At 37.0% G+C, this 26,050-nt stretch overlaps 1 protein-coding gene across 1 annotated transcript in view; it reads right to left on the minus strand.

The window, feature by feature from the left end:
• The window catches only part of SCAF8 (SR-related CTD associated factor 8), a 90,291-nt gene that overhangs the window by 28,674 nt on the left and 35,567 nt on the right, over positions 1-26,050 (minus strand). The window contains exons 7-13 of the mRNA XM_065888611.1: positions 16,538-16,621; positions 12,495-12,539; positions 8,211-8,372; positions 5,370-5,523; positions 4,184-4,314; positions 1,980-2,156; positions 310-389 (exon numbers count right to left, since the gene is read on the minus strand). Of these exons, the coding sequence (XP_065744683.1) occupies positions 310-389; positions 1,980-2,156; positions 4,184-4,314; positions 5,370-5,523; positions 8,211-8,372; positions 12,495-12,539; positions 16,538-16,621 (833 nt within the window). The remainder of the gene's footprint in view (positions 1-309; positions 390-1,979; positions 2,157-4,183; positions 4,315-5,369; positions 5,524-8,210; positions 8,373-12,494; positions 12,540-16,537; positions 16,622-26,050) is intronic.

Here is a 26,050-nt window from a genome sequence, read left to right on the forward strand (position 1 = left end):
TAAATAACTTAAAGCCTAATATAGACAACAGAAAATAACACAACTAGATTTATCAACACATCAATTTTCCAGTAAAGAATCTTGATATATCCCAATTATTTACAAAGTTCTTAGGAAGAGTCAAAATAACACAGGGAAGCAACAAGCAGCAATTCTACCATCTTTCTGTAATGTGAGAGCTCAAGAGCCTGCAATAATAACTCAACTCACTCAAAGTACGCTTAGTAGCTCAATGGCAACGTCCCATACAATGTTTATAAAGATAACAGAAAAAATTTATGGTTTATAAAGAAAAACATCATGACTTACAGTTGAGAAGCTGGAATTTCCTTTTTGGGTTCTTCACTATGCTCAGAATCTTCCCCAAAATCAAACCTATCCATCAACTTCTAAGTGGGGGAAAAAAAAAAGAGAAAGAGACAAATTTAAAAGTGCTTTGCACTAATAAAAGTTGCAAATGCTATTCTGAAGGTCACTGACATCCCATTAATTTATCTCTATCATTTAAAATGTAAATGTTTCATATCATTTTATTGTTATACTCCAATAAAACATTTTATTTGAGTGGATCTTTACTTTTCTTCAGGGCAGTTTTGACAGACATTGCCTTATGAAGCAAAACAATCATGACACGCAGGATAAATACCAATACTCTTAACTTTATAAAAGAGAGGATTAGGATTAAAATAATTAAGTGGCTTGTCAATAGTAACAGAGCTTGATTAAAAAAAAATCTAGAACTATAATCAACAGATCTGTTACTAGCGCAGTTCTCTCAGAACGCTCCACTGTCTTCTAAACGGTCAATTTAAAGACTTTTTGGAAGCTGCAGGCTAAAAGAGTCTAAGTAATAATCTAATAAATCAATATTTATACTTCTATGAAAATAACAGTAGCAGAAATAAAAATAATACAGATAACACTTCCAAAGTAGTATAATATTCCCATAAATAGCAAGAATATTAAGCATATCACACAAGTTAAACATAAAAGATTTTCAACTTTAAAAACACTATTCTTGGGGCTTCCCTGGTAGCGCAGTAGTTGAGAGTCCGCCTGCCAATGCAGGGGACACAGGTTTGTGCCCCCGTCTGGGAAGATCCCACATGCTGCGGAGCGGCTGGGCCCGTGAGCCATGGCCGCTGAGCCTGCACTCCACAACGGGAGAGGCCACAACAGTGAGAGGCCCGCGTACAGCAAAAACAAAAAACAAAAAAACACTATTCTTTAGTTAGACCTCGATTTATCACAGCATAGTAACAACCTGTAAAGAAGCTTTCCTTTGAATTTTCACATACTTTACAATTTTAATTCTAGCAGATTAAAATTATAGGACGGACACCATAATTAATATATTTGTAACATCCATAAAATAAATTAGGAAGTATAAAAAATAATTATCTGCCTCAACAGTGAATACAGGGGGCTTCCCTGGTGGCGCAGTGGTTGAGATTCCACCTGCCAATGCAGGGGACACGGGTTCGAGCCCTGGTCCAGGAAGATCCCACATGCCACGGAGCAACTAAGCCTGTGCGCCACAACTACTGAGCCTGCCGCTCTAGAGCCTGCGAGCCACAACTACTGAAGCCCGTGGGCCTAGAGCCTGTGCTCCACAACAAGAGAAGCCACCGCAGTGAGAAGCCCATGCACTGCAACTAGAGAAAGCCCACACGCAGCAACGAAGACCCAATGCATCCAAAAATAAAATATATTTTAAAAAAAAGTGAATACACAATTTTACTGACCAGTTATTATTAGTCAAAAGAAAATATTCTAAATGTTGCCAGTGGAATTATAAAATTACTTAATTTCTTTCAGAAATTTGAACTTTTTCTAAAATTTGTATCTTACAGAGTATGATGGATGTTAAAATATAAAATAGTGCTACGGTAAAATGTAATTTACAGAATTGGAATATACATGATAGTATAGAAAATTCAGTTCTTCATACAGAACAGATCTCTTATCTTAGTTTTTACCTTGTTAAAAGACACTCCCTGTTCTAGGGGATTAAGGGTGCTGGCTGCTGCAGCCGCTGCTGTGAGCTGTGCTGTAAGAGCCTGCAGCTGGACCACAAGGCCGGCATCCAGGGCTTGCAAGATGGAAGGCTGAGGCTTCTGCTGCTGTATCTGTAAAGTCTGTATTAACTGCTGAAGCTAAAGGGTGGGGAAAAAAAAAAAAAGAAAATTACTACAAACAGGTGTTGGGTTTGTAATAAGAATACTCATCTAAAACTTTTGGTCAATAAAATTTACCATTCTACAGTCTAGAGACCAAGAAAAAATATATACTAACTTAAAACAATTTTTTAAAAAAAATAAGACTTTTTGTGTGTGCCATATATAACACAGTCCTTAATAAGTTTGTCTTGCTTCTGGAAAGTCAGGGAAGTTTAAACAAAATAAAATGATCACACCATGACCAACGGATAAAAAAACTCATCACAAGCAGACTTTTTTTCACTAAGCTTTTTCATCCCTTCTTCAATTAACTCAATCTCTGTAAAAGGACAAGCACTTACAACTGCTTTTACTATCATTCAGATTTACCATCTGATAACACATTCCTGAAAGCAGCTAAGAAAATAAGAAATCTGTCCCTTGGAGCAGTCTGAAACTAAGGAAATTAAAGGTGAATAGTGCCAACAAGAGTTGAAAGCAACCCCTGTCCCCCCATTTACCCTCCCTCTTAAAAAACAGAAACAGTAGTAAGATGCTGAAGATAGTTCAGTTCAGTAAACCCTATATATAACCTAGTAGTAATTAATACTTTCCTACTCAAGATGTAAACCCAAGTTAAATCTGAAAATTATCAGTTTAGAATAGAAAAAGAAAAATAGAAAAGCTATTGCTAAATAAGACATTCGCACTCTTTAAGTTCAGTTTACAGTGGGAGAAGGTAAAAACATGCACGATGACAGTAAGTAAAATAATTTCATCTGAAATAGCAACATTAAGAAACAAACTAGTGTCTTTACCTATCATACCAACATTTACTACAAACTACTAATGTGATAGGAAAGAAACTACAAAAACATATGCTAGTTGAGCTACTGCACTGAGGAAGCTCCAAAACAGGATGGATGAATAAGAGGCAGGGAGAGAGGGAGGAAAGAAGAAAGTAAGGCAATTATCACATTTCTCCTTTACACATTTTAAATGCTCCTTTTGACATCTCCATTTCCCCCCACAGCACTGTTAGTCTTTCAGGCACCCAGGCTCAAACACTGCAGCACCCTACTTTCTTTCCTCTGCTCTGACTTCATATCTTATAGATCACTGTGTCTTCCTGACTCCTTGTTCTATTCTTCCAGAAAATCCACACTCTGGCCAAAAGTATTTTTTTAATAGATGTCTTTTAAAATGACATTTGCTTTACGAATTACTTTCAAAATATCATCATCACAAAAGGTTAGTAATTCTATAATTTAATCTAATATCCAATTCAGTTTCCCAACTGTCCCAAAAATGTAGAAACTGGATCCAATCTTAAGACGATAATTGAACGGTTTTTTTTACATTTGTAAATCACTAAAATGGTTCCATTTTTTTTTTTTGAGATTGTCTTTTTAAAGAGTCCACAACTGCACCGTTTTTTACTTACTCATATCACAATTAATCTGGTTTTTAGAGGATAAGTTAAAAAAAAAAACCAAACAGATGCTAGACTATCCTCATATCTTTCCACGACTAGCTCCATTTAAAGTCTCAATTCAAATGTCACTTTGTCAAAGATGCCTTCTCCTGGCTACCCTAATTCTGACCCCTTCCCCCAAACTTAGTCACTGTAAAGACTTACCTTGTTTTAAGTCATATATCACTATCTAAATAATGTTTTATACTTCTTTATTGTTTGTCTCCCCTAAGATAGATAGGTATCTCTTCAAGGTAGAAGACTTCCCTGCCTTGTTACTGGAATAACAATAGCACCTAATAACGTCTGGCACAAACTGTGCACTTAATTATTTTGGTGTGGAACGAATTATTTGTAAAATAATCTTTAATGACATAAAAGTGTTCATGATGCATTACTAAATGAAAAATAAACCAAGTTACACAGTACTATATGTAGTGTGGTCATTTTTAAAAAATAAAACACATACTCCTTAGGTGGTACATAACGAAACAATGTGTTAGGAAAATAATGAGTCCTAAATCATTGACATAATAAAAAAGCTGCTCACCTGTTGGCCTTGAGGACTTTGTAAGATCTGAGCTACAGCTGCAAGTGTATCTGTATTTGTTATCTGAGACACCCACGGATCAGGTAAACCTTGGACCACATTGGCTGGAGTAACAGGTGTCACAGGAGTTCCTTTTAGAAAAGACATCAAACCCAACCCCAATAAATATGTAGGAACATAAATAAGACTTGGAGAAGTAGAGAGATTTGTTCTGTCACTTTTATAAAATATGTACAGATTTATATAAATGTAATTTTACTGTCTCCATTTTGAAAAACCATTACAGAATCAGGTATGTTAAAACAACAACAATTAAAAAAAAAAGACCTAAAAGAGCTATCCATATTTGTTCTCAATTAACTAAGTTACTACTTTAAAGGAACCTACAGGGATTTCCCTGGTGGTGCAGTGGTTAAGACTCCACGCTCCTAATGCAGGGGGCACAGGTTCAACCCCTGGTCAGGGAACTAAGATCCCACATGCCCCATGGCATGGCCAAAAATAAAAAATAGACAAAATAAAGGAGCTTTAATACTTGCAAGTCATTAAAAATCTTATTAAAGAAGAAAATTCAATGACATAAGGAAATATTCAAAATGCAATCTTTCATGAAAAAAATTATTATAAAATAGTGTGCATAACATAAAACTATTTTTGTTCCAAAATATGTGTGTGTGTATGTATACACACACACATCAAAAACGAAATATATACCAAAATGCTAACAAATGTAATTCTTGGACTATGATAAAAAATTTCAAATGTCATTTAAATACCTTAAAAAAAAACCAAAACATGATTTTGAGATTATTACTAAACATTCTTCTCTCCATTAAATAAATTTTTCAGGGTTCTCTTTATATTAGTAGTCTTAGTTCACTGTGAATATCAAGATGATATATATGCAAGTTTAAAAGATTACAGTCTAAATCAGGAAAAACTTAACTGACACACCAATTTCCAAAGCTGATTATGTTTCTAGGGATTTTAAAAACTAAGCTTTTTAATTTTTAGAAAAGAATTACACACAAATATAACTTCTGATTTTATTTTTCACTTAAACTGCATTTCCTTTCATTTACCTAATGCTAGACAAATTCTCCTGCACTGTCAAATTATTTCATCTATGAATAATCACCTGAAAAGCATGAATAGAATACTCAGAAAATCTATCAAAGCAACATACCTGGGGTATTGCTCATAGCAGCAGTAGTACTGGCCAAAACAGGTGTGACAACTGGAGGAGGAATCCCTGCTGCCATATCCAAAAGAGGTTGAATAATCTCACTTTTAAATACATTATTCTTCTGCCACAAGTTTAATACTCTCACTATTTTACTCTACAGGGAAAAAGAAAAATGATATTTTGGTTTTTTTGCTTTCAAAACCTTAGCACAGTCATATCTTAGAGGCTACTTGGACAATAGACAGGAAGGATGGATTAAAATACTGCTGATACTTTCCAGCCCTGATATTATGTTTCTATAAATTTGCATTTATTAACTCACTTGCAAAAATATTCATTCTGATGAATATACAAGTTAATGAAAGCAATATTTAGCAGAAAGAAGGAAGGAATGGTAACTAGGCTTCACCTTCTACATGAACACTAATGAGATGGTTACAGTTAGCTGGAGAACCGTGTTAAGGATTCTGAGGCTTAGCACTAAAGTTATATTTACTGTTGACTTTAATTTTATCTTTTAAAAAAGTAACTTCAAGAGAAAATCCCTATCTTATGTGACTTTAAAAAATTTTTTTCATTTTAAAACTAAGAACAAGAAAGGGTATTACCTCACATAAGAATTTAACCAAATTTACTTTCTGCCACCACTGTTCAGCATATAAAAGTTCTGTAAACAGCAGTAAGTATCAGTTACTGACTACTGTAAGGCTACTTAACTCCAGTAGAATAAGTTAAATGACAGAGGCTGAAATTAGTACTAAAAAGAACCTTTTGTTAAATAATCTATTTTGTAATAGTAAAATAAGGATTTTTTTTTTTTTTTTTTTTTTTGCGGTACGCGGGCCTCTCACTGTTGTGGCCTCTCCTGTTGCGGAGCACAGGGTCCGGACGCTCAGGCTCAGCGGCCATGGCTCACGGGCCCATCTGCTCCGCGGCATGTGGGATCTTCCCAGATCGGGGCACGAACCCGTGTCCCCTGCATCGGCAGGCAGACTCTCAACCACTGCGCCACCAGGGAAGCCCCAGGAATTTTTAAGAATATCTGGTTCACCTTTAAATCACTCATAATATTATATCAACATATTTTCAAACTATGTCCAAGCTAAATTAACATGCAAATTTTTGTATTTCAAATGAAGCATAAGAAAAAGTTACACAAAGAATGCTTCATATCTTCTGATTTAACTATTTTTCCTAAGATGTAAGCACTAAGAAAGTGTCTTATACTTTTTTTTGCTTTACATAAAAAAAAAAAAAACTTCCAGTTCCCAAGATACTCATCAAGCACTAAAAGTAGTCCCCGTCTGGTAAGTATCATTCTATGTATCTACCCACACACAACCCTTTATGGAGTTTATGCACTGAGATTACAGTAGCAATGTAATCTTTCCTACTATGGTTATTAAAAAAAAAAATCCCTATATACTAAACTTTATTATAAATGAGAAACATTATTATTATGAAATCTATGAATTCAAGACTGACTTGTTCATTGTAATTGATAGAAATCCAAGTCCAAACTAGTGAAATTCCTAAATCAAAGTGTTTAAGTTACTTCAAAAATGTTTATATAAAATTTCAAATGCGTTATTTTAGGTGGGATTCTAAGGCATCTACTTTGATAAGTCTCAACTGTGATGGGTTACTTAAAAACTAGAAGCATTCTTTCTGCCTGCATAGAATTATCAACGTACCAAAGTTAATTAAAAGAAAAAAATCTGCTTCAAGAAGCATATCCAAGAACAGTTTAATTTATCTCCATATCTATCTATTATTAACAAGACTTCTTTTGTTTCAAAACTGTACAATAGTTAAAATTCAATTCAATTCAATTCAATTAAAAATAAAAACTACCTAGGGCTTCCCTGGTGGCTAGGTGGTTGAGAGTCCACCTGCCGATGCAGGGGACACGGGTTCGTGCCCCGGTCCGGGAAGATCCCACATACTGCGGAGCAGCTGGGCCCGTGAGCCATGGCCGCTGAGCCTGCGGGTCCGGAGCCTGTGCTCCACAACGGGAGAGGCCACAACAGTGAGAGGCCCACATACTGCAAAAAATAAATATAAAATAAAATAAAATAAAGACTACCTAATCTTGTACTTGAGGGAAGGTAAAAGATTTGTGGTGAGCTTTTAAGTTTTGTGGCTCTTCCTCAGAGTAACAGTTAGTCTTCACCTGTTTGTTCCTTTTCCTACAAAATCAATATTGCAATCAACTCTGTCAGAAAAAGGACACTAAATTTCCAAATCAGCATCCAAGATACGTAACCTTCTACTATCTTGGGGCACCTATGAGGATACACAGCGCCTTTTTATTCTCCCTCAGGTCCCAAAGCTTTTGTTTAATGTGGGATAGAATATTTATTCATTCAGATCCAGCAGACCCAGTAGTGTGGTTTCTAGCACTAAGAAAACTCTACCATGACGAAGGAATTTTGATATGCAGTTATTTTCTATTAATTATTTGGTAAATCCATTTTTCACAGACACTAAATAGGTAAATATCAGCTCCTGTCAAATAATCAAAATTCTGAATTGGTTGTGCGTGTAAATAAATAAGATTTTAGGATAATTCCAAATGCTTATTAGAGCTAGTTTCTTTAACACCAACTGCTTCAATAAATTAAAAAGTAGCAAAATCAACTATATCTTTCCACTCTGTTTAAGAAAAGTCTAATAACAAAAAGGAACATGGAGAATGCGATAACTAAATATTCAAATTCAGAATAACAAAGAGTAAACAGTAACATAAAATGATAAAATTATGATAATGTAAAGAGTCTCATTAAGACAAAAAAGGTAATTACTGTAGTGACTTAAAAAAAAAGACAAAAGGCAGTATACCTTGTCGTCTCCAGGGCAACGATATAAATTCTGGAAAGTGCTAATGATGTTATTACTAAATCTGGGTGCGAACACATCCTTTTCTTGACCAAACTGATGTCGAGATTGTCGTACAATAGAGTCAATAACATAAAGTCCAGGTACCTTGTATTCTGGTTTACACTGAAGAAAAAAAGAAGAGTGGGAAGGGAAGCAAATGAGAAGGTTAAAATTCTTGATATACAAATGTCACCACAAATCCTGTACAAACACAAAAACACTGCTCATGCTGAGGTGATGAACATTCGAGGTTGACAACTATTCCATACCGTCTGTCTCTGGAATGGTATCTGAAAGAATCTACTTTGGCTACTCTACATATTCAGTTCAACTGCCAATCACCTAAGTTCTGAAATAGCGCTGAGTAACTGGCTTGAACAATAAAAAAAAAAAGATAAGGTACTGTTGTAATTAAAAAAAAATGTTTAATGATTTTGAAAAGCCAAATAAAAGGAAGCAGCAAATTCGGGAAAGAAAAGCACTGGTAAAAGCATTGCCAACATGCCTAGACTTCGTCTGAAACATATAGGGAAAGGATTTCTGTACTAATGAAGGAACAAATCAAATGACAAATTGTAACACTCCAAACACAATGAACCCAAAGTTTCAAAACTTTTCTCAAATACCACACCTATATAAAAGACAAGACACTACCATTATGATTCTAGGAATCTATCCTATGAAAACATTTTTTAGCTACTCCACTGATCAATGTTTCTCAACCTTATCCATTACCCAATCTGAAGAATATGAAAGTCTCCTACTTTCCTGAGCACAAAGAAGAATCCTTTCACTATCAAGCTCACTGCTTCGATTTCTTCCATATCCAGAAGCATAAGAACACCTGCCTCCCAAACATATACTGATTAAAATGAAATTATGGCTGCAAAAAGCAGGTTCAAATTCTGGGTATAATTTAGTATTTCACCCAAAGTAATTTCATAGAAATCATATATGGACTAAATCAAAATTGCATTCTTGAAAAACTTCCTGGAAACCCAAGGACCAGTGGGTAAAGGATCCTCAATCTACCTCCAACACAGACATACATGTTTCTAAACAGGATTTTCAGTCAAGACAATGAGTGATTTCATTCTGCAAAAAGACTAGATGATTCTTCATTTGTTCCTTCAAATCCCTTTTAAGAACCTTCTCTTTAAGGTCATTATTAAGAAAATGAAGAAACCTTTAGCACCAATTCACAAGTATCTACTGCAAGGTTCTGGCTGTTTAGTACTTGAAACATTTAATAAAAGGGCAGTAACACTGGTGATTGGACATTAAAGTTTTAGGTTTAACCTACCAAAAAGTTTCAAAACTGTCTGCTCAGGCTTCCCTGGTGGCGAAGTGGTTGAAAGTCCGCCTGCCGATGCAGGGGACACGGGACACAATGCCCTGGTCCGGGAGGATCCCACATGCCGCGGAGCGGCTGGGCCCGTGAGCCATGGCCACTGAGCCTGCGCGTCCAGAGCCTATGCTCCGCAACGGGAGAGGCCACAACAGTGAGAGGCCCGCGTACCGCAAAACAAAACAAAACAAAACAAAACAAAAAAACCTGTCTGCTCTATTGAAAGTTACTGTTTTAGAAGTCTGAAATAGTTTTTTCCCTCACGTTCCCCCCAAATCTAGCATATCTGTCCCTCAGTTCATATATCTGGCCAAGGCTATTTTCCTTTGACTACCATACATTCAAAGAAATATTCACCTAGCCAGGCAAATAATACATCCAGTAAAGAAAAGAAATTTTTAAAAATTTAATGAAAAGCAAGACAACTCTGTTAAAAATCATCTATTTCCCAATGCCGAAAACACAGATAAAATAATCTGATATATAACTATTACTTTACAGAAATGATTATCTTGAGACTAAGGCTAAATAAAATTTATAAGTTGCTGGTAAGTTATTAAAATTAATACTGAATGGTAAGTAATAAAAGTGATTAATGCAGTGAGTTTTGTTTAAACAAATACACCTTTTTCTGTGATTTATAATAAAAACTCAATTATAAACTCACAGTACATAAGAATCATGAGTACGTAACACAATAAATGCGCCTTCCTCGCCTGCTGTGAAGATTCCAAAGCTTCAAAAACGTTAGCAGTTTTAGTATTAAGCTATAAAGAGAATTCTTCTTCCACAATATCTTTAGAAACACTATATTAACGTATTATGGTACAGAATTTCCTTCACTGACAGACTAGGCATTTTTATGTGTCTGCCACATAAAATGGCAAAAAAAAATTATGTACGATTTAAATGTTGTAGAAGTTTTAAAATTACAATATTTGGTAAACTTGGCTAAGTCACCAACTAGAAACTTGAGAGGCAAATTAAGACCAAAAAATCTGAAATGTTTTCAATCTCTTTTTCAAGTTCTAGCAGTACTGAAAACGCAAGAATTCCTAAGACTCCAATGTCATGAGGTATTTTTTACGCTTTGAATAACAATTGTGGCTGTACTTACAAAGCACTAAATGATGCTGACAGGAGCATGTAAGAAAAGAGGGCTGGTCTCAGGAAACAGTTATACCTAATACCAAATGAATTCTCAGAGTGAATAGAGCATGCTTCCAAAGGAAGGAGAGGAAAAGGAACCATTCTGAGACAGCCAGAGCATTCAGTTCTTCACAAGGTCTTCTCTCAGGAGAAACTTTTTAACCAGAGCCTAACTTGCCGAGGTTGTATCAGAGCCTAACTAACCCACACTTAGGGAAACAGAACCTGCGTTTCAACAAGATCTCTAGGTAATTCCTGTGCACAAAAGTAGTTTCAGAAGCACTGTTTACAGACACTGAACCTTTTGAAAAAGATTTTTAAAAGCTTTAGAACAATGAAATTTTCCAATCACCAACATTTGTATTTTCTAGTTGGATTTACCTAAAACACAGCATACGTATTATTTTACCCCATGCCTTAAGCTTCAACTCACGAGTTGTTCACCTCAAAATATGTTTTACCAATACTTTAAGTTTTGAGAGAACAAGACTTTAAGAGAAAAAAAGTTGAATCATATAAAGGTTAACTGATTTATTCAAGATTATATAGCTAGTTTAGTGACAGTAATATCACTTTGATTCATGCTCCAGTCAACTATTTTCGTTCAAGAAACACACTGCAACCTTGCCAAGTCCTTAATGGCATTTACCTCTGATCCTCACTGGTTCTGCTTACATCTAGGCATGAACAATGGGCAGAATAAAAAACCTAAATTCAATTACAGATATCTTACAGTACAATATTACAAGTTATAAAAGTTATGTACTCCTCCCCAAAAAATGTGGCACCAATAGGGCACTGATCACAAAGGGGCAAAGAAATATAATCTAGTCACCTCGGGCCCTAGTTACAAAAAAAATTACTAAGTGTATGCCAAACAGCTGTTTTCAACTTCATCTCCCTCTGCTTACCCTGGAAAATGGAACTTCAGGTCTATATAATAAGATGTAGGATGTGTAATGCCCTAATGGATGAGACAAAATGAATCAGCAGAAGGAAAGTGGCTGGTATTTTTACTACATTTTACCACATCTTATCTAAAAGGAAGACTGCTCTCTAAGCATTCAGCTTCAAATAACAAGGGAGAATTTCTTTAAAGGCTATAAAAAATAATGAATCTATAATTTCATTAAAAATCAATCATATTGGGGGGTTTCCCTGGTGGCACAGTGACTAAGAATCCACCTGCCAATGCAGGGGACACGGGTTCAAGCCCTGGCCCAGGAAGATCCCATATGCCGCGAAGCAACGAAGCCCGTGCGCCACAACTACTGAGCCTGCGCTCTACAGCCCACGAACCACAATTACTGAGCCCGCGTGCCTAGAGCCCTGCTCTGCAGCAAGAGAAGCCACCGCAACAAAAAGCCTGCGCACCGCAACAAAGAGTAGCCCCCGCTCGCCGCAACTAGAGAAAGCCCGTGCACAGCAACAAAGACCCAACGCAGCCAAAAAATAAATGAATAAATTTTTAAAAATCAATCATATTGAAACATTTTCTTCAAGGGACGGATGCTCACTACGGCAATGCAAATTAACAAAAACATCTATCTAAAAGCTTTTGTTTTTAGAATTATCCAAAAAGCACTTTCATTTTAACTCTTAATCAGATATTAAAACAAATGGAATCACTTTTGAACAGTCCATCAAAACAATTTAAATTTGGATATTTGATTTAAAAGAGAAGAGTGCAGGCCATTAATCTATAGTTACAGAACATTTAGCATATATATAGAAAATTATATACTTACTTTCTGAATGAATTTCTCAACACTCTGTACCACATGTTTATAAAACTAAAAGAAAAAAAAGAAATGTGGTTTTAAATGTTTGATTAGAACTTTCCTGCTAAACATACGGTTTAACATAGCTTCAAAGGTCTATCAAAGCAATGAATTTTAATCATGAATTTTGATTAAATTCATATTAAACACTATGATTAGTAAAGGGATTCTTCAAGTAGGTGTATGATCAGTATATCCAAAGTGTGTTACGTTAACACAGATACAAAAGAATTCTATTACAGTCTTTAAGAAAGCAAACTTTCACAAATAGTTAGGTTGACAGCAAAATACTGGTGGTAAGACACTGGTAGATGTACATTCTTCCTTCCTGGAAAAAAAGCAAAGCTCTCCTTTAGTATCGTTTTATTGGCTAAATTAGGTTAGTACTAGAAAAATCAAGTAACTGAAAATAAAGAGCATTAATAAATGTGTGCAAGGGAGATGTTTTCAACTTCATTATCTTCTTCTGCTTCTCCTGGAAAATGGAACTGCACGTATATGTAACAAAACACAGAGATGTATAATGTTCTAAAGGATCAGCCAAAACGAATCAGCAGGAAGAGAAGTGAGCACACACATTAAAAATTAGAAATGGGCTTCTATCAATTATGTGAAAACTTAGATTTAAGTTTTATGAAACAACACTATGAATAAACATGAAAACAAATAAGATGAAAATTACAGGTTAAACAAAAATTATCTGGAATTTGTACCTAATTTAATTTTAAGAGCTCAATGGCAACTGCACAATCAGCACATTTCTGTTTAAAAAAAACTATCCTGAATTGTACTTCTATTTATATTTCTGATCCCATGAATTATGCTCTTTAGGGACATCCCCTTAGACTGAAGAGACACAAGAACTTTCAACTGAACTGCAGCAAGAAATCCAACATTTATAAAGTCAAAAACCAAGGAAAACTGGGACTTCCTTGGTGGTGCAGTGGTAACACTCCACGCTCCCAATGCAGGAGGTCCGGGTTTGATGCCTGGTCAGGGAACTAGATCCCACGTGCATGCTGCAACTGAGAGTTCGCACGCCGCAACTAAGACCTGGCCCGATCAACCAACCAACCAACTAACTAAATGTATATAAAAAGGCGTATTTTAAAAAAATAAAGGAAAATCTCATTATTCATATTCACCAAATCAAAATCTACAATAAAAGTTTCCTTACTACAAAGTAACAGTTTGGGCTTCCCTGGTGGCGCAGTGGTTGAGAGTCCGCCTGCCGATGCAGGGGACGCGGGTTCGTGCCCCAGTCTGGGAAGATCCCACATGCCGCGGAGCGGCTGGGCCCGTGAGCCATGGCCACTGAGCCTGCGTGTCCCGAGCCTGTGCTCCGCAGCCGGAGAGGCCACAACAGTTGAGAGGCCCGTGTACCGCAAAAAAAAAAAAAAAAAAAAAAAAAAAAGTAACAGTTTATGCTACAGTTTAAGTTACTCAAGTAAAAAAAGCCAAACTACTTAAAAGTTATTAGGCACTTTATAAGTAACTAAACATTTAAAATCAATATATAAAATAGTAATTACACACTAAATGGTTTTTATTAAATATTAATTTTTCTGGAAGACATCTTGGCAGTGCTTCTTGCTTCTAGTTACTTCATGTACTATATGTAATTCAGAGTAAAACAACTTACTGTTAATTCAAAGATACTCAACTCACATAGGCCTTCTTCCGCAATAGGTTATCAGAAGTTTTGTTGACAGTGTGCAATGTTAACAAGCACCCAGAAGAATAATCATGTCTCTAAACACTGATAAAAAGACAATGACTTACCTTAATATGAAACACAGTATCATCTAAATCTGATTTAAAAGGCAGTTCAAATATCGACTTACATATGTATCAAATGCAGTTTACATTAATACAGTACTGCAAAACAGTTGGTCTGAACTCTTCCAAAATGTCAATGTAATGAAAAAGAAAACAAAACAAAGCAAAAAGGCTGGGTGACAGGATAAATAAACGACAGGATCTCGACTGCATCCTGAAAATGCACAGGTGCAGGTGCTGAAGTTAATACTGAGACAACTGGTAAATGAAAGTGTAGATTATATATTAGATAATAATATAGCAAAGTGAAATTTCTTGCACGTGATGTGTATTTGGTTACCTAGGAAATCTCTTTGCTTTAGGACATTCAAATTCAAGTATTTAGGGACGACGTGCTATTCTGATGAACACTGAAACGAACTCTCGGACGACATGGATTCTGAATGAACACTGAAACGAACTCTCAAATGATTCAGCCAAAAAAACGTGAAAGTGTGTATGTACGTGCTTCAGTGTGTGTGTGTGTGTGTGTACGCGCCCACGCGTGTGTAGAAATAAACCAAATGTAGCAAGATATTAACACCTGGTGAATCTAAGAGGCTATGTGCTGCTCATTATATTATGCAACATGTTTGTGTTTTTTCAAAATTAAAAACATTAAGACAGTACCAATAAATCAAAATAGTACAGTATAACATGTTTAGACTCATTAATTGAGAGAAAATCAAAATCTAGCTGTTTTTATTCTGACTGTTGCAAATTACTTCTCTTAGACCCTTCCAACATGTGAAAAATGGAAATAATGTTAATACCTATTCCTTAGAGTCTTCTAATTAAAAAGTATTCTGTTCAACAAAAGGTTATATTAAATGCATCAGTTATTAATTTTCAGAATAAAAATGATAATAATATACACATTCGCATACTCTCAGGATCATGACCATAAAAATCAGATCACAATGAAGAAGGGTATAAAGCAAGCAGAAGAGACTAACGTTCTATATTGAGTCTATCAGATAAACTGAAAAATCACTTCTTTGAAGAATTCTCTATCTTAAGTGTGTTTACTGGTCACTGTCCTTATCCCCTCTTTGATATTCTGCATATAAATACAGGGATTTGAACTATAATACTATCAGATATTAATTATAAGTTTGAAAACTAAGTTTGGGGCATTAGAACACTGCAAAATCAACTACCTAAATTTTCTCCTAGTAGTGATTCTCTGTAAAGAATTTGTTAAATCTAACAGATAAATGCTATTAGTCAAAGACAATTTATTCAGGGAATTCCCTGGCAGTCCAGTGGTTAGGACTCCGGCGCTTTCACTGCTGGGGCCTGGGTTTGATTCCTGATCGAGGAACTAAAATCCCGTAAGCAGCGAAGTGTGGCCAAAAACAAACGAAAAAACAAAAAAGACGACTTATTTAAATAATGATGCTTCTGGTTATGAGCTAATGCTCAGAGCAGAAAAACGTATCACCAAATATCTATAGGTTAATACCTACTTAATTAAAAATAAGCACTCACTCATTCTCAATTTTAACAACGCTACTAGAGCAGGGAGTCTTAGCTTTGGGGACAAGAACATTTTGGAGAGATGTCTATGGTCGAGCTTCATAAGGTCCCTAAAACCAAGAAATTTTATGCAAAATTCTGTACATATGTGTATTTCTCTAGAGATGATCCAACCTTTTCCTGAGATTTTCAGAAGTATCCATAAATCAAAACCACTGTTATCAGAACAATGGCTAAATACCTGTGGCCTCTTCCCACAGTTTAAATGTCCTATGTACAATGAAGCCCAATTATTTTCCATAATGGCCCATTTTTAAATCTATAATACAATCAATAAGAAAAAGAATACATTAATTTTTTTAAAGAAACCTTTTCTTAACTTGTATTTCAAGATTCTGTAAAGTCAGTGTGACAAATAACAATGTTAAACATGTTCTCCACAATGTGGCTACATCTAAAATCTTACCTAAGAAAAATAAGGGAAAATGATTGCTTCCAAGTTTATGGAACAATATTTATCAAGATATTAAGTGTTTATCTCTAGGTGAGAGAGTTTGCAGGTGACAGATTTTCATTTTTGCGCTTTTTCTCTTGAACATGTACTGACTCTGAAAAGAGGAAGACAGCATATAATCTATAAAAAATCACCCCTCCTCCAAAATATTAGTTTAGTATTTCCTTTGAAAAACACAAGAATAAAAGGTGTTACTCACCTTAATAGCTTTGATGGCTGCTTTAGTAATTTGGGTCATTTTCGCTTTAGAAATGGGTGGCTTGTAGTCATTCAGGGAATACAACTGATGAAAAAGAAGAACAAATTTTAAACACAGCAAAACTGGTGTCTAAGAAATTACATGAAATTACCAACCATTTCTATTTTTATATTCTCAGTGAAATTAAAGTGCTGCTTTTCTTTTAAAAATCAAGTTCAACATTATTAGCCATCAAGCAAATACACATCAAAACCACAATGAGATTATCACTTTACACTTACTTGCTTATAATCAAAAAGACAAGTGTTAGCAAGGATGTAGAGAAACGAACCCTTATCCACATTACTGACGGGAATGTAAAATGGTGCAGCAGCTTTGGAAGACATTTCGGCAGTTTTTCAAAAAATGAAAAATAATATGTAATATGATCCAGCAATTCCACTCCCAGGTATATACCCAACAGAGGTGAAAATATACGTTCCCATAAAAACTTGTACACAAACCGTCACTGCAGCATTATTCATAAAAAATTCATTTAAAAAGTGGAAACCACCTAAATGTCCATCAACTGAGGAATGGATAAACAAAATTTCTTCTACCCATTCAATGAAATATTAGCCATGAAAATGGAATGAAGTACTGATACATGCTACAACATGGATGAACCTTGAAAACATGCTCAGTTTAAAAAGCCATATTTAAAACAAGTTACAGAATTGCATTTATATGAAATGTCCAGAAAAGGCAAATCTATTGGTGACTGTCTAGAGCTGGGGGAGCTGGGGAGAAATGAGGAGTGATAACTAATGAGTAAAGCATGTTTTTTAGGTGACAAAAATATTCTAAAATTGACTGTGGTGATGACTGCACAACCATACTAAACACCACTGAATTATACACTTTCAATTGGTTAATTGCGTGGTATGTGAATTACATCTCAATATAATTGTTTTTAGAAGTCAAGAGATCTAATATTTAGCAATAATCCCACGCCCCCCCACCCCAAATTTTTGTTTTAAGATTTCTCATATATGCAAAGGACAATAATACTGCTTAGAGAGAAAACGGATGAAGACAAGGTGGGGGAATTAGGCAAAAGACAAATAACTAAGCTTAAATAAATACTGATGAAAACTGGTATTAAATGATGCTGGGAATTTAACTACAATGCTATAAGATATTAACTAGAAGCCTGGAAACTAAGCTTTGGCCCTCAGAACATCGCAAAAACAACTTGAACAGACTTGCAAAGCAACTCAAAACAACACTGGTTGGTTAAACAACTAGGGAGTCCCTCTAGAGCAGGGCTCCCCAACCCCCGGGGCGGGACAGCAGTGGTCCATGGCCTGTTACGAACCGGGCCATACAGCAGGAGGCAAGCGGGGGGCGAGTGAGCGAAGCTCCATCTGCTGCTCCGCATCACTCCTGTTCCCGCCTGAACCATCCATCCCGGCCCCCCAACCCCGTCCATGGAAAAACTGTCTTCCACGAAGATGGTCCCTGGTGCCAAAACGGTTGAGGATCGCTGCTCTATAGCCTTTGCTCCAGCAGCCCTTATAACCTATTCATCACTGAATTCTATTGATTTTTACCCAGTTTCCTCCATGTGTGCCTCTTCTTCCTCCAACCACCACCATGACCACAGTCCAAATTACCTTCATCTCGCACATTGTGATAGCATGTCTATCTTTTCAAAAACTAATTGATCAGGTGACTGATACTCACCCACTTCCTCTACCACCCTAAAAGGTTCAATGACTTCCCACTCTTTGGAGAGACACAAAAATCTACACATACAAGGCCCTTGCCTGATCTAATTCCTGTCTACCTTTCCAGTCTCATCTCATACCATGCTCCTCTCCCCAGCTCTCTGCCCTAGGCACAATGGTCTTTTTTCAGTTCCCTGCCACAGAGCCTTTAAAAATGGGCTTGTTTCCTCTATTTGGAATAGAACTTGGACCTCGCTACTAGTTTACGCATAATCATTCATCTTAGTTAAAGCATCACCTAATGAGGAAAGCCTTCCTACAACTCCCCAACCAGAGCTATACCACTTTTTTTTTTTTTTTTTTTGCGGTATGCGGGTCTCTCACTGTTGTGGCCTCTCCCGTTGCGGAGCACAGGCTCTGGGTGCGCAGGCTCAGCAGCCATGGCCCACGGGCCCAGCCGCTCCATGGCATGTGGGATCTTCCCAGACAGGGGCACGAACCCGTGTCCCCTGCGTCGGAAGGTGGATTCTTATCCACTGCACCACCAGGGATGTCTGAGAGACCCTCTTTTTAATACTGCAGAAACTTAAGGTATTACTTAGAAAAATACTAAGCAATTAAGTACTTTTCAAAGGCCCACTGAATACATGTGCTTCCAACTAACCATTTATTTAGATTCTCTAAAATCTCATTTCTTTATCAAATCTGACAGCCAGAAAAGAGGCATAGATCACTTCGTCTAATTCTTCACAGAATGCCTTTACTAAAACTTAATGAAGTCCCAGACCTGACGTGTCCTTCCTTTGGCTACTCAAGACTTATGGATTCAGAGGAAAGATACTAAACAACAGCCTGGGCTTTCAGTCTAACTCATTCATTCTTTTGTTTTTCAACTCCTTTCAGTTACACTGCAGAGTGCTCTTTCAATCAGTAACATTTAAATTTTCTATTCTATCACCTGTATGTACCACATGAAATGCACATTTTTAGATCTGAAAACAACTTCTTCAAATCAAATCAGTTTCTAATGACTTCAATCAAGGTTTGAGAAATCTTTAACCTAAACGGAGATTTCTCAGTGGCTGCTGGCTACTCCCCCAAAAAACTCATTTCTAATCAAGAGTTTTTAAGTTGTCCATTATTGATTAGGCCAGGGGGCAGCACAGTAAATATTTTAGGCTTTGGAGGCTACACAGTTACTATCGCACGACAGGCATATTTCATTTCACCGTGCTTTGCAACCCCGTGTCAGTGAAGGAGGCAGGGTGATAGACCTCTTGCGCCAAACAGTCAAGTTGTGAATACAAAGGAAAAGGTCTTGAAGGAAATTAAAAGTGCTATTCCAGTGAATATGTGAATGATGAGCCAGCAAAGCAGCCTTACTGCTGATATGGAGAAAGTTTCAGTGGTCTGGATAGAAGATTAAACCAGACACCACATTCCCTTAAGCCAAAGCCAAATCCAGAGCCAGTCCCTAACTCTCTTCAATTCTCTGAAGGCCGAGAGAGGAGAGGAAGCTGCAGAAGAAAAGTGTGAAGCTAGCAGAGGTGATTCATGAGATTTAAGGAAAGATGCCATCTCCATAACATCAAAGTGCAAGGAGAAGCAGCAAGTGCTGATGGAGAAGCTGCAGCAAGTTATCCAGAAGATCCAGCTCAGATAATCAATGAAGGAGGCTACACTAAATTAGAGATTTTCAATGTAGACACAATAACCTTATGTTGGAAGAAGATGCCATGTAGGACTTTCTAGCTAGAGAGGAGAAGTCAATGCCTGGTTTCAAAGTGTCAAAGGACAGGCTGACTCTCCTGTTAGGGGCTAATGCAGCTGGTGACTAGCTGAAGCCAGTGCTCATTTACCATTGTGGAAATCCTACCGCCTTGAAGAATTATGCTCAGTCTACTATGCCTGTGCTCTCTAAATGGAATAACAAAACCTGGAGGACAGCACATCTATTTACAAGATGGCATACTGAATATTTTAAGCTCACTGTTGAGACCTACTGCTCAGAAAAAGAAAAATTCCTTTCAAAATATTACTGCTCACTGACAATGCACCTGGTCACTGCAGAGCTCTGACGGAGATGTACAATGAGATTAATGTTCTCATGCCTGCTAACACAACATCCATTCTGCAGCCCATGGATTGAGGTGTCATTTCAGCTTTCAAGTCTTATTAAGAAATATATTTCGTAAGGTTATAGCTGCAATAGAGAGTGATTCTTCTGATGAATCCAGGCAAAGTAAAGTGAAAACCTTCTGGAAAGGTTTCACCATTCCTGATGCCATTGAGAATATTCATGATTCATGGGAAAGGGTCAAAACATCAACGTTAACAGGAGTTTGGAAGAAGCTGATTCCAACCCTCATGGTTGACTTCGAGGGGTTCAAGACTTCATTGAGGAAGTAACTGCAGATGTGGTAGAAATAGCAAGAGAAGTAGAATTACAAGTGGAGCCTGAAGATGTGACTGAACTGCTGCAATCTCATGATAAAATTTTAAAGGATGAGGAGTTGCTTCTTATGGATGAGCAAAGAGGTTTCTTGAGACAGAATTCTATCCTGGTGAATATGCTGTGAAGACTGCTGAAATGACCACAAAGGATACAGAATATTACATAAACGTGGTTGATTAGGGAGGATTTCGGAGGACTGACTCCAATTTGAAAGTTCTACTATGGAAAAATGCTTTAAAGAAGCACTGCATTCTACAGAAAAATTGTTTGTAAAAGGAAGAATCAATCCATGCAGCAAAAACGTCACTGTTGTTTTAAGGAATTACCATGGCCATCCCAAACTTCAGTACCACCACCCTGGTCAGTCAGCAGCCATCAACAGCGAGGGAAGACCCTCCACCAGCAAAAAGATGACAAGTCGCCAAAGGCTGAGATGATGGTATTTTTTAGCAGTAAGTTTTAAAAACAAAGTATGTACATTTTTTAGACTGAATGCTACTGCACACTAGTATAGTGTAAACATAACTTTAATATGTACTGGGAAAGCAAAAATTCACGTGACTTGCTTTATTGCAAAATTTGCTTTATTGTGGTGGTCTAGAACCAAATCCGAAACATCTGAGGTATGCCTGTACTCAGCACTACCCCTGGGTAAAGAAAGCAGCCACAAACAACTCATATATGAATGGGCAGGGTGTGTTCCAACATAACCTTTTTACAAAACCAGGTCAACCCGATATTGGGCAATTTTATTTCTCAATCCTACAAACACTCCACTTTGTTTGTTTTTGGATAAACACGACACTCTCACATCCTGCAAAGTGTATTGAGGCCTTTCCTCATCTATGCACTGAGTAAGGCTCATTACCCAAAATTTAACAAAATGTTGTACTTCATGCTTGTTATTTCGAGCAAACTCTTCACTTCAAAAATTTTAGTGCCTTTCCCAATCTGAGCAATATTAAATGAATTCTACCATGACCCTGGAAGAATGCAACAAAAACACATGTGACCTGACAAATCCAAGAGAACCATTAAATTGGGGTAAAATCTTGCTCATTTACAGATTAATCTTATGCCTTCAAGGTTGATTCTATGTCCAATATGAATTAACCTTAAGTGTGAACCTAAAATATTAATCAATCCAATTCATTTTTCTCTACAATGGTCCTTCAGGGCCTTGAGAGTACTAGAGTTAGGATCCTTCAAATCTCCTAAGAAATCAGACAATCACAAAAGTTCCTGGATCCAACACAACCTTGGTACTTTCAACTCAAGATAGCATGCTGACCACCTTTTCCTTTTCTTCTTCTTACTGGCAGGACAAAAAAGGAATAATTTTTAAAAGGTATTTAAAACTCACAATAAAAAGTAGAATGGGAATGGGAACAGAATAAGCAGACAAGAAAATTTCCAGAAAATGGAAATGTGGTAAGAGGACTGGTTAACTGATGAAACAAAGAGAAAACCGCAAGCCCCCAAACACACAGATACAGCCAAAGAGGGAAATAATTTGCCCTGCAAAAATCCAGTCTCACCATTCAAAATCAAGGTATTCAGGGCTTCCCTGGTGGCGCAGTGGTTGAGAGTCCGCCTGCCGATGCAGGGGACACGGGTTCGTGCCCCGGTCCGGGAAGATCCCACATGCCGCGGAGCGGCTGGGCCCGTGAGCCATGGCCGCTGAGCCTGCGCGTCCGGAGCCCGTGCTCCGCAACGGGAGAGGCCACAACAGGGAGAGGCCCGCGTACCGCAAAAAAAAAAAAAAAAAAATCAAGGTATTCAGAGGGCAAGACCAGCACAAGTGAACTAATGCCTCACCTACCGTTGCAAAATGTCACTGTCTAAAATTGACCATTAAAGAAACACATATAAAATTATTGCTTAGTGATATGAAGGTTATCATCAGAAGTGTTGTGAATTAAAACACTGTTCTTTTTGGAGATCCAGCACAGGGTGAGAAGAAAGAGCTTCCAATAAAATCTCTTTTGTACTTAAAAAGAAACTACATGCATACGTTATTCTGAAAAATGTAACAATTACATTTTAATACAATCTTGTTTTAACTCCACTTGCCAACCCTGGCCTTCTACAGTATCTCTCCCCAAATTTCATATGTTGAAGTCCCAATGCCTAACGTGACTATGCAGTGACCACTGAACAATGCAAGAGTCAGGGGTGATGACCCTCCACATAGTCAAAAACCCACATGTAACTTATAGCCAGCCCTCCATATTTATGGTTCTGTATCCGTGGATTCAACCACGCACGGGTTGTTTAGTACTGTAGCATTTACCACTGAAAAAATTCCACATATAAGTGAACCCTCACAGTTCAAACCCGTGTTGTTCAAGGGTCAACTGTATTTGAAAATAGGGCCTTTATGGAAGTATTGTATTTAAGGTTAAATGAGGTCATAAGAGTGAAGTCCTTATCCAATAAAATTACTGTCCTTCTAAGAAGAGACACCAGAGAACTAGCTCCCTCTCACAGCCATGTGAAGACACACATAAGAAGGCTACAAGGCAACTAGGACCTGAGGGTGGCTGCTAGGAACTCCGAAAGACACCCAGCCCATAGCCAGCAAACAAAATGGAGACCTCAGTCCTACAATGGCAAGGAACTGTATTAAGCCAACAATCTGAATGATCTGGGCAGAGGACCACAAATTTCAGCCTGCCTGGCTGACGCCCTGACTTCGGCCTAGTGAGCCCATCAGCAGAGGTCCCAGCTAACCAGTGCCTGATCCTGACCCACAGAAATTGTGAAATAAATGCATGGTGCTTAAGCCGCAAGCTAAGTTTGTGGCAATGTGTTACACAGCAACAGAATATGAATAAAGTAGAAGAAAGCTGTGAACAATTTATCTTAATTTTCTAACTTGACTGCATAGATTTTTTTACTTTTCATAAATATTTTTGCAAAAACCATTTTTATAATTCAAAGTATTCAACAGAAATTAAAAGTTCAAAATAAAACAATTCTCTGTCTTTTCCTAACTTTAAAAATAGAAATTCAGTATTTTGCATATAGGAATAAAAAGTAAATAAGAGGGCTTCCCTGGTGGTGCAGTGGTTAACAATCCGCCTGCCAATGCAGGGGACACAGGTTTGAGCCCTGGTCCAGGAAGATCCCACATGCCGCAGAGCAACTAAGCCCGTGAGCCATAACTGCTGAGCCTGTGCTCTGGAGCCTGTGAGCCACAGCAGCTGAGCCCGCGTGCCATAACAAGAGAAGCCACTGCAACGAGAAGCCTGCACACCGCAACAAAGAGTAGCCCCTGCTGGCCACAACTAGAGAAAGCCCTCGTGCAACAACGAAAACCCAACACAGCCAAAAAATAAATAAATAAATTTATATATATATAAAAAAAGTAAATAAGAGACTTGTTTCACTGATAGTCATTTTAAAGAGCATAATATTCACCAATTTTAATACCTGAGAACCAATACACCGCATTACAAATTTTACCTCAACAAGTCAAAAACTAGGTATTCTCCATATCCAAAACTTCTCACTCCCTAACATAGGAGTTCTCCTTTCTTTACATAGCACAATCTTCCATATTACTTTTGGTTTGGAATACAATATAAACTATCTGATAATACAAGCATGTAACAAAGTGACGTATAAAATCAGACTCACAGGACATGACAAAATGTGACGAGAACATTAACATTAGACTAACAGTAGTAGATCCAACATTAAGAAAAGCACATTCTAAAACAATAATGTGACCAATATCGACATCTTCCTAAGGTTTTTTAAAGTAAATTTCTTCGTAAAAAGTATTTGAAACAAAGCTCTTTATAAACTTGGGTTAACTTCTACTGAAGTAGCAATATTCTTGAGCAATCACAATGTTTAAAGAACAAAGGCTAAATATAAGATACATCACAGATATCCTGTGAGGACCACCAGATCAGGCTTTTAACAAAGGCAGAACTCCCAATTTTACACTAAATATTGTGCCAGCATGAAAACTTCAGAACAAAGTTTCAAATGCATCTTTGGGGCAGGGGGGGCATAAATAATTGCAAACACCAAAGCACAAAACCTGAAATGTTACATAATACCTAAAAACCAGTGAGAGAACATAAAAAATAATCACCTTAAAAAAAAATCTTATAACTTTTTTCTGATTATAAAAATATTTTACTATGGAAAAGCTGGAAATGCAAAAAAAGCATGAAGACAGCAGAAAATGCAAATCATCTATAATCCAAGAATTCATCACTCATTCCAAATATACTCAATTAGTACCAGGCACTATGGATCCAATAGAATAGGTAGACAGTCTCTGTTCTCATGAAACCAATGGGCTGCTTTTGGCGATGGACAACATTCTAACAAACAAACAGAAACACTCTGCAGAGTACAGTTAAGCACATAATGAAGGTAACAATGTGATACGGTGAAGAGTATGCAAAACTGTACATCTTTTTCAGAATCTCAAATCTAGAATCCCTTTTTTTGTTTTTTTAAAAGGGTGGCAGCTTCTCTAATTTTTCTATTTTTAATTTATTCATTTTATTTTTGGCTGTGTTGGGTCTTCACTGCTGCCCATGGGATTTCTCTAGTTGAGGCAAGCGGGGGCTACTGTCCTTGTGGTGCATGGGCTTCTCATTGCGGTGGCTTCTCCTGTTGCAGAGCACGGGCTCTAGGCGTGCGGGCTTCAGTAGTTGTGGCACGTGGGCTCAGTAGTTGTGGCTCCTGGGCTTAGTTACTGAGCGGCATGTGGGATCTTCCCAGGCCAAGGCTCAAACCCATGTCCCCTGCATTGGCAGGCAGATTCTTAACCACTGTGCCACCAGAGAAGCCCCAGAATCCCTTCTTTAAAAATGTAAGATATTATAAAAGGAAATGATGCCTATCTTTTTTTAATTATAAATCTGAATTATGCAAACATCTGTCCAGTAAGATCAAATTTGTATACCAAACTTTGGCGGGGGGTGGGTTAGAGATCCTCTAATTAAAAAAAAAAAAAGAAAATGAAAAACAAAAAGCGAGAATTTGATATATAAAGGTGCTAACCAGATTATTATGACAAATACAAATGTTTATATCCTTCATAAATTATCTTTTGCTATCGGCTATAAGCAGTTTCACATAAATAATTAACCTTTTATATTATTAAGCAGAATATCCCATTTCTCAAGCATGGCAGACATCTAAGGTTAATATTACAGTTTTAAATACTGTCAAAAAGGAAGCTATTTTAGAATCTAAGTTATAGCTTAAAACTGTGTTAGTAACAAAGAAAAACTATCATCTCTCCCCCCCAAAATATTACCATTTAAAGAATTAAATTTAGGGGGCTTCCCTGGTGGCGCAGTGGTTGAGAACCTGCCT

Source organism: Phocoena phocoena, chromosome 12 (assembly GCF_963924675.1).
Source record: "Phocoena phocoena chromosome 12, mPhoPho1.1, whole genome shotgun sequence".
NCBI classification, from domain to species: domain Eukaryota; kingdom Metazoa; phylum Chordata; class Mammalia; order Artiodactyla; family Phocoenidae; genus Phocoena; species Phocoena phocoena.